At 48.8% G+C, this 11152-nt stretch overlaps 2 protein-coding genes across 2 annotated transcripts in view; both read right to left on the bottom strand.

The window, feature by feature from the left end:
* Positions 1 to 1656, bottom strand: part of mipol1 (mirror-image polydactyly 1) — a 53060-nt gene extending 51404 nt beyond the window's left edge. The window contains exon 1 of the mRNA XM_014330656.2: positions 1439 to 1656. The gene's annotated coding sequence lies outside the window, so the exon portion shown is untranslated. The remainder of the gene's footprint in view (positions 1 to 1438) is intronic.
* A 1313-nt stretch (positions 1657 to 2969) lies between these two features.
* Positions 2970 to 10679, bottom strand: traf3 (TNF receptor-associated factor 3). Its single transcript, XM_005951138.2, has 14 exons — positions 10546 to 10679; positions 6635 to 6785; positions 6298 to 6463; positions 6143 to 6194; positions 5692 to 5796; positions 5436 to 5600; positions 5271 to 5351; positions 5090 to 5164; positions 4868 to 4960; positions 4645 to 4785; positions 4371 to 4548; positions 3891 to 4234; positions 3626 to 3817; positions 2970 to 3530 (listed from the first exon to the last, which is right to left on the bottom strand). The coding sequence occupies exons 2-14, from the start codon at positions 6780 to 6782 to the stop codon at positions 3495 to 3497; spliced, it is 1776 nt and encodes a 591-aa protein (XP_005951200.1). The 5' UTR covers positions 6783 to 6785; positions 10546 to 10679; the 3' UTR covers positions 2970 to 3494.
* Positions 10680 to 11152: the final 473 nt, after the last annotated feature.

Genomic DNA, 11152 nt, shown 5'->3' with positions numbered 1-11152 from the left:
TGTATAGCAACTTGAAATGCTCCCACAAATGGCACTACAACATGTAAAAAAATAATATAAGCTCTGGTGGACTTGGTTCTATGGTAGGTCTTAAAGGGTTAAATAAATATCGTCATATAATCGTGATCTCAATTTCAGTGAAAATAATCGTGATTATAATTTTTGCCATAATCGAGCAGCCCTATGAGCGTCTGCTGTTCACTCTGCGTGGGAAGAAAACTTCTACAGCGACAAATGAAACTTCAAATCTGAGCAAGCAGCGAGCACGCTGCCACGGGAACGTGACATTCGCAGAGAAACCCCCGGATCCTCCCACTGACATGACCGCTGTGGGCAAACCTCCACCCGCCCCACTCCTGCTCAACAGCTGACAGTAGATTTAAGAGCTGCTGAGTCTTTGATTTTATTCATTTTCTGCTGTGTTTTACTTGCATCTATTTGAAAGAGTGCAAACACAAAACGTGATTTTATTTTATACGCTGGAATATGCAGAACATAGCTTTAAATGTTAAACATTTCTTCCCATCAAAGACAGTTGAAATAATTTAATTCGTGCTTGAAGCATAAAGTTAAAAGTTTAAATCGATTAAAACAATTTTAAAAAGAGACTTTTTTATTTGATTACATTTTATATGATGGATTATACAGAAAAAATAGAACTGGGCTGAAAGATCTATGACGTTATTACGTATTCAGGTTGTGTATCAAGTTTTAAAAAGTAACTAAGTAATGAAGTAACTAATTACTTTTGAAAATAAGTAATCAGTAAATTAACTGGATTATTTCTGGTGAATTAATCAGCAACTAGTATTTGGTTACTTTTTTCAAGTAAATTGACTCGCACTGCTCAGCATACTCAGGATATTCAGATTACTCTGAATAGTAATATTACAAAGGATACTCAGATGGAAACTCTGCATGAGAACACTTTCCTGAGAATCTCAGCAGTCGTCAGCTTCATCGTCTCAGCTCATGATAAAGTTTTTCCACATTATTTTAGTTTGCGCGCGCGCGCGCGCACACACACACACACACACACACACACACACACACATAGCATTACAGACCAATCAGCTGCCAGCGCGTCACACAAACGCCTCACTGACAGTTACACCTGTCTGACAGGTAGAGCCTGTTCCTTCCTGTCAGCTTTTAAACATATTTATTCGTATTTTGTTTTTACTTTGTTGTTTTACTTATATATTTAAACACACACACACGGGTTTTTTTTTGGTTTTTTACACACAGATCACACACCGTGCCGCTTTCTGTGTTTATTTTTATTTTATTTTTTTCGTGAAATCATTTCTAAAGTAACTCAATCGCTTGTCGCCCTTTCAAAATAAGAGCCTGTTTTCTGGTAACCTTAATGCTATCTGTTAGCCTGTTGGCTCCCCGGGGCTCTACGGTTCTACAGCTAGAACCGAGCTTCACTTACCGGGTCGGGCCTCGCAGCCCCGCTGGGTCCGGGCCGGTGTTCTGGGGTCCTTCGAGTCTTTCAGGTTCGGTTTGAGCCTGAAGTCTGGAGCTGAAGCACAAACTCTTAGCCGCTTCTTTTTCTGCGGATAACGCTCTCTTCTTCTTCTTTGGTTCAAACAAAAAAACAAAAAAATCAACGAGCCGCCGCCGTTTCCTGTGAGCAGCGCCACCTGCCGTCCTCCTTTCCTCCTCTAAAAAAAATCAGTTTATCTGGCCTTTTAATGTTTTTGTGCATCACTTCCAGTGAAGACATTTAAATGGATAATCTCGTCATCCTCCTACAATCTGTATTTATACCTGTGATGGAGTTGTAGTACTCATCTTGTGCTTCGAGTGGGTAGTGTCTCACACATCACAGACTGTCCACCCCCTCCCTCGACCCCACGGAGGATGCCATCAACCTTCACACAGCGCTGAGCTATCTGGAGAAGAGGAAGATGCTCAACACCAAACTGGACCACCTTCAGATTCCCTGATCCTGGGATCCAGAGAATAACCTGAAGCTGAACATCCTTAAATACAAAGAACTTATAATGGACCTCAGGAGGCACAGACAGGTCCACTCCCCCCTCATTATAAACGGAGAACGGGTAGAATCTGTTTCCACCTTCAGGTTTCTGGACACCTACATCTCCCCTGATCTCACCTACAACCTACAACACCATCGCAGTGGTAAAGGAGGCCCAGCAGTGGCTGCACGTCCTCGGTGTCCTGAGGAAGAAGAACCTCAAGAAAGCCTTCATTTGTCACATGCAAGAGGGAGAAAGTGGGAATGCCTTCATCAAGAGCCAGATGAAGACCTGGACCAGGACCTGCTGCTGGCCTTCTACTACTCCTCAGTGGAGAGCGTGCTCTCCTGCCTGGTGTTTGGTGCTCAGGGGCCACGACTAAGAACAGGAAGGCAGCAGAGAGGGTCATTAACACCACCCAAAAAAGCACTGACTGCCATCTGACACCCCTGGATGGCATCGCCAGATCCTCCTGTCTCAGGTAAACCAGTGAACTGCCCACCGCCTGTTGGACCCTCTGAATTCAATTCAGTCAGGTCGCACACCTCCAGACGAACAGCTTCTTCCCCTGGGGGAAGACTGTTATCAGACTGTTATGCCCCCCGACACACATTGCACCCTGCCCACCAACCAATCTGAGCCATGGTGTGAGTGACCCTCATCACTCAGGTCACTTGCACACAGACTGTTCACACCAAGTTTCTTCTACCTCAGGATATTAAAGTTTCTTGAAACAGATGCTGGAGCCTCTTTTTGCCTCGGTTTGTCTTCACACACATTGGTGACCCACACCTGTGTCGAAGATCGAGTCGCCACTGTGGACCCCGAGACATCAGTGACAGCAGCAACACGCAGCAAAACCGCCAAGTGACATCATGTGGCTACGCTATTATTTCACAGGCAGAGAGTTCCTTTATTGATGACCTCATCAGTGACGATAAAACAGGAAGTCTCCGCAGAAAAACTTCACAATAAAACAAGTTTGTTTTCTGTCAGTTTTATTTTCACACAAACATTCAAAACTTTAAAGTGTGCAAATGAACCGAACGACTCGCACGAATTCTGTCGACGCTCGGAAACCCACCAAGGCCACAGAGCAGCCAGTCCGCACCGCCGGGCTCTACAGGAGTCTGCTCTTTATGTAGTTTCATCCGGTCTGATCAGGTTTTCGGACTCCTCTGTGGCTGTAGTGGATTTCCTAGCATGCCTCTGTAAACGGGTAATAAAAGGAAGTAAAGCTCGATGCACAGCATCAGTAACGAGCAGCAACAACGTCCTCATAGTGGCGGCCATGTTGGCTCTGAGTTCTGTCACCACGGTGACACTGAGTCATTCACCCCCCCACCCCCGCACACACACACACACACACACACACACAGTTTTGTAGTCCACCAGTCAATAAAGTTCACTCTGACTGGCTAATTCCTGTCTCTTCTTCTCCATCTTCTTCCATCTCTGATCCTTCCCATCATCCTTTGCTCTGCCAGGTGCGCACCGGTCACACGGTCACAGGTCAGGAAGGTCAGAGGTATCCACGGTAACCTGCCGGTCAAACCAATCACCACAGGTTAATTCACTAATCGCTGAATTTATCAATACATAGGTGGGGTCTGTAACCCGCAGGACACGCCCCTCACCTTGATGAAGATGGTGTCATCTTTAATGTAGGTCCCCGTCTCCAGGACAGTCTGCGACACGAACAGCGGGCAGCCGGACGCGATGTTCATCTCGGCCACCGGACGGCGGAAACTGCTGCTGTTTGGGTCCGGTTTGAAGGCGTCGCCCAGGTGCTTCCTGGAGGGACCCTGGTCCATCAACATCAGGGTCACCTGACAGACACAGACCGCATCAGAACACGCTGTTCACGCTTCTGCGGTTAATCACACAGGAAGTGTGGTGTACCTTTTGTTTGAAGGGCCAGGGCAGCAGGGCATCGTACTCGCCCCTCATCACCACAAAGAACAGCGACAGGTGCGTCCCCTTGCCCATGCCGTCTCCGTTCAGGTAAACTCGAGCACACATCTTGTAACCGAAGTATCCGGTGTAAAACGGCTGCGAGTACAGCGACAGCGTCTTCGCTGCCACCGCGTCCTGTTTCCGCCTTTTGTAGTCGCGGATCTTCCAGATTAGAGTCCCGTTGTAGCTCGCCGTCTCCAGCACCTGGAAACGCAGGTCCATGTCAGCCAATCGGATCTCGTGGACGCTCAGCATGTCGTCATGGCGATTCAGCTGAGTCTCCAGGGATGCTGCAGAGAAGAAGACGTGCACCGGGAGTTATTGATTATCAATCAACAAACAGCCGTAGCATGCCCTAAACCTCTGGTGTCTGAGACTACAGCCCGTCCCCAGACCCCAACAGCGGTACAGAGAGGCCGTTCTAACCCAGTGTGTGTGTCGTGGATCCGGATCCGCCGCGTCCACCTTGCTCCAGAGCAGCGAGCCTCGTCCGTACGCTCTCCAGCGTTCCTCGCAGGCTCTCCACCTCATCTCTGAGCAGACGGAGAGAATGCAGCTCCAGCTCCACCTCCAGCAACTTCTCTGAGTGAGAGCTCATTAGCTTCTGTGGAGAAAGCACAGATTAACGTGATGAGCGTGTCTGTGGACGGTGGGAGGAGCCCACGCTGTCAAGAATAAACCACCAGCGAAATGGCGGTACCTGCATGGTGGCGAGTTTCTGCTCCATCTGCCGGTTCTTCTCCCTCAGCTCCTCGTTCTGGTTCTCCAGCTCCGACAGTCGGCTGCTGAGCGCAGGAAGCACCTTGTACCGCTCCATCAGCTCACCTTTCACATCTTCCACCTGGAAGCAGAGAGCGCTCAGGTGAGCGCACGCCACACCTTCTGAGGAAGATGTGAAGTGTTTTACGTGCCACCGTGGTTACCTTGTTCTCTAACGACAGGTTCCTGTTTGCCATCATCTTCAGGTGTTCGGCTGCGAAGGTGGACTCGTGCTGCCTCATGTCCTGGTTCAAACCCTGAAACACAGCACACGCAATATTGCAGTACATGCAGTATGAAGTATTAATACAGGTGTATAACTGCAGTACTGTGGTACATGAGCCACAGGTGTGCCACACGTTTAGTGAGAATGATGATGAAACTACCTTGAACGTGCAGCCGTAGCGGTGGAACTGACAGCTGACCTGAGCTTTGGGACAGTCATGCTGGTGACCCGAGAGCTGAAACAGCACAACATCAATAAATCAATAGATCGATCGATCACTGCGATCGGAAAAGCTGAAAGCTGAAGGGTGCGAGTGATCCGGGAAAAAACTGGGTCAGCACCTCGCTCCGGGGCAGGGAGGTGAAAGAGCAGTGGTTTGGACACATCACGGGGAATGCCGGACAAACCGTATCTTTGTGTTTCTGAAAAAAGTTTTTAAAAACTTAATTTTTCACAAAAATCACCAAAAAGCAAGAAAAAGAAGCCAAACGCTGCCCGCGGCTCACCTGCAGGTCTGTCAGGGGCATCTTCGTGCTGCAGAACTCGCAGGTGGTTTCTCTGTGTTTGCATTTCCAGCTCAGGTGGTCGGGAATCTCCTTCCTCATCATCCTCTCCTTACACTTTCCCAGCGGGCAGGGAACCTCGAAGAACGGACACACGTTCAGGTGGTCCTGCAGACACACAGGTGAGGCAGGTAAGTGAATTTCTGCTGTATGCAGAGCAGCCAATCAGAAAGCGGGATTTTCAGGTACGTGTGCTCACAGGTATCTGCTGCAGACTCATCTGCTCCTGACAGCCGTTCGCCTCGCTGCGGCAGTAAACCTTCAGCGACATGATCTCCCGATGGCAGCAAACGTCTTTGAAGATCTGAAACACAAAGCACAGCCTGATCAATCACACAGCCCGACGAGTGATCACAGATTGCTCAGTAACTGATCGGGAATCAATCACAGACCAGTGGGGCTGTCAACGTTAACATGCGTTATCCGTCGCCAGGATTAACGCGATTAAAATTTTAACCAAATGAACCCATCGGAAATGCCTCTCTCAGCGTATTTGGGGCAGTTTGTACAAAGTTGGTCCATTCTGCGCTCCAGATGGCTTCATCGTGTTAAAACTTTATTCGTAAACACAGATTAACAAATGTTAACGTTGACAGTCCTACTGATCAGTCAACAACGTGATCTCTGCTGTGATGTCACTTCCTGCCCACCTTGTCTCTGAACAGTGGCTCCATGTCAGCCGGACACACCGGGTTTGGACGACTGCAGGAGAGAGGACACAAAAGTTAAACGCTGACACCTGCAGGGTCGAGCAGGAACTCAAATCGACGCAGTGTTTCCCCTGAGTGGGAGTGGCCTGTCTCACCTGAGGATGTCGCAGATGCAGCTGTTACAGAAACGGTGTCCACACTCGGTCTGGCGGGGCTGACACAGGACCAGCCTGCACGCCTCGCAGCAGTATTTAGCTTCTGGAGTTTCTACAAAGTGATCTCTGAAGCCGCCATGAAGAGGCAGGAAGCCTGCGGGCACACCTGAACACACACCTGAGGTCAGAGACACACCTTACCGAACCTGTCCTCAAAGAGGGTTCACACCCTCCTGGCTTCAAAGGCCTGACTGGGTCTTAAATAACCTTAGCCAATCAGATCAGCCGCCGTGTGTAAATCCTACCTAACAAAGATTTTTTTTTTGAAACTCGTTACCTTGCTGAGTGGTGGGCTCACTGGAAGGCCACAGATTGGCAGGGCGGTGAGAGGGCGGGGCTGCCGAGAGGGGCGAAATAAGGGAGGGTGCCACCTGCTGGAGGGGAATCTGCACCTCCCTGCCGTCAGCACTCCTCCCCGCGGACATGACCTGAGGAAACATTAAAAGAAACATTAGAACCCAACAACTGAGTCCAGTCTGCACGTGCTCAGTGGAGTCCAGCAAGGGGTGAAGGGGCGTGGCCTATAAATAGGAAAGTTGACAGGTCACATGTTAATTTAATTAGAAAGTGCAGCGAAAACAGGTGAGAACAGGTGAAGGAGAACAGGCAGTGAGCTCAAACATGGGAGTTTCAGCTCCACTGGTTCAGACCAGTAAAACCAGTAAACAATCTGAAAACCTTCATACATGATTTCATGATCCAGCCTGAGATCTTTCCAGAAGGTCTCAGAACTTCCACATCAGTCTTTGTGATGTCACAGGTCAGGTTTAACCATGTACTGCGGTGCGGCAGGTCATTCACGACGAGAGAAACGGCGACCTCAGCTCGGACGCTCGTGATGTCATGAAGCCCAGTCGCTTTTCTTTCCAAGCTCCTCAGATTAGCATGACCTTGTACCTGAGAACCTTCACAGATATGTCAGAGTGAGTGTCCAAAGATCAGTTGGTCTTCCTCCGAACATCTCAGACTCAGGTAGGTCCTTCAGGTGGACCCTCGGGTGAATCCTGTAGCTTCTGGCTGAATGTCACGGGGACCCCGTCTCCGACCGGTCGGCATTCACAGTTTTTCCTTTCGTGTTTTCATGGATCCTTTAAAAGGGCCGATGCTACCTGAACCCTCGATGGGTCACCTGATGACCAGGTGGACGTTTGCGATTGAAGAATCACATTTTGGTCATGTTGGAACTCCTCGTGTACAGTGTGATCAGACATTTAAATATTACACTGACCTTTAACCCTCACAGCAGACGTCCGCCATGATGTTTGAGCAGCCCTGGACGTGAGTCCAAATGTTAAATAAAGGAAAAAGGTTCAGATACTGAACCATTAAACTGAGGAATGAATGCATTTCTCTCTCAGTTAAAAACATAAAGAGGATTTCAGAAAAAGAACCTGTTACTCTGTTTTCTAAGTTCATGAAGTTGACGGTTGGATAACCGGCTTTAACTCCAGTCAGCTGCTCTGAGCTGACTGACGTGCAGTTTGGGGTTTTTCCTTAAACATGTGATGTTTCAAAAACAGCCACAATGGAAATGACCTCAGTGTTCTGATACTCACTGCAAAAAAGTACTTTAGTACCACAGTATTACACTATTGCTGTATCACAGTAGTGCAGTATTCTATTCTATTTTATTTATACAGTGCCAAATCACAACAACAGTCACCTCTGTTCATCTGGACGTTTGACCGCTGCCCCGACAGCACAGACGGCCAAACACGCAGACCGAGAATCCCGGTCACGGATCGGACGCACGATGAGGAACAACCAGACTTTCCAACATTTGTTACAGTAACCTCGGTGTGCACGCGTGGTTTACCATCATTTCCTGCTGTTCGGCTCTGACGGGATACCCGCCCACTGCAGCCTCACACACCTGACGAGCTACCTGGACGGTAGTTCGTCAGGTGACGTGAGATGTGCCTCCTCAGTGAGGCGGTGGCGCTGGCGGGGTTTTGATCAGAAGTATTTACCTAGCTTATGTTATGTTATCAACTCACGAACATTCAAAGAGCCGACGCATTTTCAAAACACAAACAGTGAAATCTGGTAAAAAATGAAAGATTTGAACATTTGAATAAATCCAGAAAGAGGATCCACACACTTCACACAGGAATTCTGGGTAATTTCAGAAGCATCGGGTCAGCTGACACATGAAAACCTGAAGTGAGAGCTTTCATGACCTCACACACAGCTGTGACCTTTAACCTCCACACACACACACACACACACACACACACACACACACAGAAACAGAAACACACACTTCCTGTCAGGGATGCTGGGGACTTTTCCATTCACTGCATCGTCAACACACACACACACACACAGACACAAACCCATCCCTTTCAAAATAAAAGCCCCAAATGAGTCAGTGGCATTCTAAGGCTTGAGTTAGAGTGAAAGCTCGTCACTGATGTGCAATCTGGATCTGCCAGATGTGTGACATCACACCTACGTGTGTGATGTCATGCCTGTGGTTAACGAGTGCTGCGACATGAAGCAGGTGACTGCAGTCGTGACTGAGCACTTCTCAGAAAGAGAAACTGGAAGAATTCACTTCATCACAGGGGTTTTCCTCAGAGCAGCTGATGGAGGATCAGTAACCTGATGATAGCAGTCTGCGCCCAGCAGGGGGTGCCTGTGGAGGGGCAGGTGTGGACTGTACTCACGTGGGTTTATTCATCATCCCTGAAACAGAAACATCTGGATGACAGCAGATGTTTCTGAACCTGCAGATGTGCTTCAGCATTAACAGGACCTTCACACATGTCCCAGTTACCCAGTGCTCACCACCATCATCATTATCACCACAACCAGCATCATCATCATCGCCACTATCAGTACCATTTTATTTAGATAGCAGCAAAAACACAACAGCAGCCCTGTCAGGTGCTTTAATGGCCCTTTGTGAGCAAGCACTTAGCGACAGAGGGAAAGAAAAACGAGCTTTTAACAGGACGAAACTTTCAGCGGAAAGCGGCTCAGGGAGGGGCGGCCATCTTGGGGTGAAGGGAGGATTCTTATCATCGTCTGCTCAGCTAAACACACCATCACTAACCCCCATGATCTTAAATTTTGACACGTATAGTGCTGCACAGCACCTGCCCTGCTGAGCAGCTTTTTCTCATGTCTGTCTGACCTGTACTGGAGCGTTCTGGGTAATGTAGTCAGACCCTCTGGGTGTTTTCTGGATTTTTCTGATCCCCAAATAATGATGATGACATGGTGTTAACATCTGTCTCGTCCAGGTGTTTCCTCAGCAGGATCCCGTCAGGCCGCCGTTAAGACACTTATGGGTGACGATCAGAGGTCAACCTGAGAGCTCCTGCAGGCTCACCCTGGGTCTTCTAACAAAACACGCTCCGCCCCGGGGTATGCTCAGTGTCAGGTTACAGGTGAGACCTTTGATTCAGATGTTAAACATCACAGGGTTTTATTCTCTCAGTGTCCCAATCTTCTCAGACCATCAGCGTCACCTGCATGTCCAGGTGTTTTCATCTGAATAATGGTTTGTTCTGTCAGCTGACGATCAGCTGCTCTCTCACAGGTGAGCTAAAGGTGAAACTAACCTGATAACCTGCGTGTCCTCAAATGAGAAACCACCTGGAAACTCCACACCGGAGGTGGTCTGAGGAGTACTCTTAGTACTTTTACTGCCTTACTATCCTGCTTACTCTGACAGTACTTTGGTGTTTACAAATAGTAAACAGTAACTCCAAGTTCACGTGACCTCACACACACCTGTCCTGTTAACCTTCCCATCACATGTTATCGACACACAAGCCATAATCGATACCAGGAACTGATCCGCGGATCAATAAGAACAATAGAAGCAACATACTGGGCTCGTCCTCTCTGTGCTCGATTCTTCAGGTCTGACTGTTTTTAGCTCTGCTGCTCTGATCAGGGCATCAATCAAGTTACCGATCGAATTATTGATTTTGTTACTGATCCGGTGGGCGCGGGTGTAAACAGACGGAAAGCCGACGCTAGCCGACGTTAGCCTGTTAGCTCGGTGTGATCGGTAACGGGGATTTTAATGTAAACACAGCTAGCTGTAGCATCTCCTCCAGCCCGCTAACACAGCTAACATGTTCCCGCTGCTCACGCCGAGTCTCCTGTCAATACCGCATCTCTGGTATGTCTCTACTGTGTGTCTTTATTCTGTTTCTGCTCTCTCGGACTCACATGAATCTCCTCCGCAGGCCACAGCTCCTCAGGACTCCCCGGGACCTCCTTCTCGGCGGTTCCTCCGCGGACTCTCTGCGGGATTCAAACCGTCAACCTGCCGCTGTGTCGGAGCCTCCGGGCCTGGGACGGACTCCTCATGGTCCGGTTTCGGGTTCAGGTTCTCCGGCTGAGTGGTTTGTGTGAGCAGACGATGCTGGGATCAGTTCAGAGATCCAGCAGCAGGACGGGCTGAACGCTGGAAACCCCCTCCGCTGCTTCCGCCCAGGAAATCCCCCAGCTGCCCGGAGCCTGCAGGGCGGCGGCGGGCCGCAGGGGGGCGCTGCTTCCGCCACGTACAGTTTTCTTTATTTGTTTATCAGGCCTGTCGGGGTGAACGAGAAGCTCACAGTGGCGCTGAGATATTAACAGGAACGAAAGGGCAGGGCAGGAGCATGTTTTAGTTCATTAAGTCAAATAATTTCAGTTTAGTGTTTTCAGCTCATTCTTGCTTCCACTGATGTGGGCTTTGACCTTTGCATTTTTACGATTATGAACAACATAATCATTTAATTTACCAGAAAGTCCAAACTTGTTTCCTCTGTAAGCACTCATTACTGATGCTCTG

Source organism: Haplochromis burtoni, unplaced genomic scaffold (assembly GCF_018398535.1).
Source record: "Haplochromis burtoni strain Fernald_Lab_line unplaced genomic scaffold, NCSU_Asbu1 Contig_442, whole genome shotgun sequence".
In the NCBI taxonomy this organism is placed as follows: Eukaryota; Metazoa; Chordata; class Actinopteri; order Cichliformes; family Cichlidae; genus Haplochromis; species Haplochromis burtoni.
Note: the sequence above shows the minus strand (reverse complement) of the source record. Positions and strands in the feature narration are given on the sequence as shown.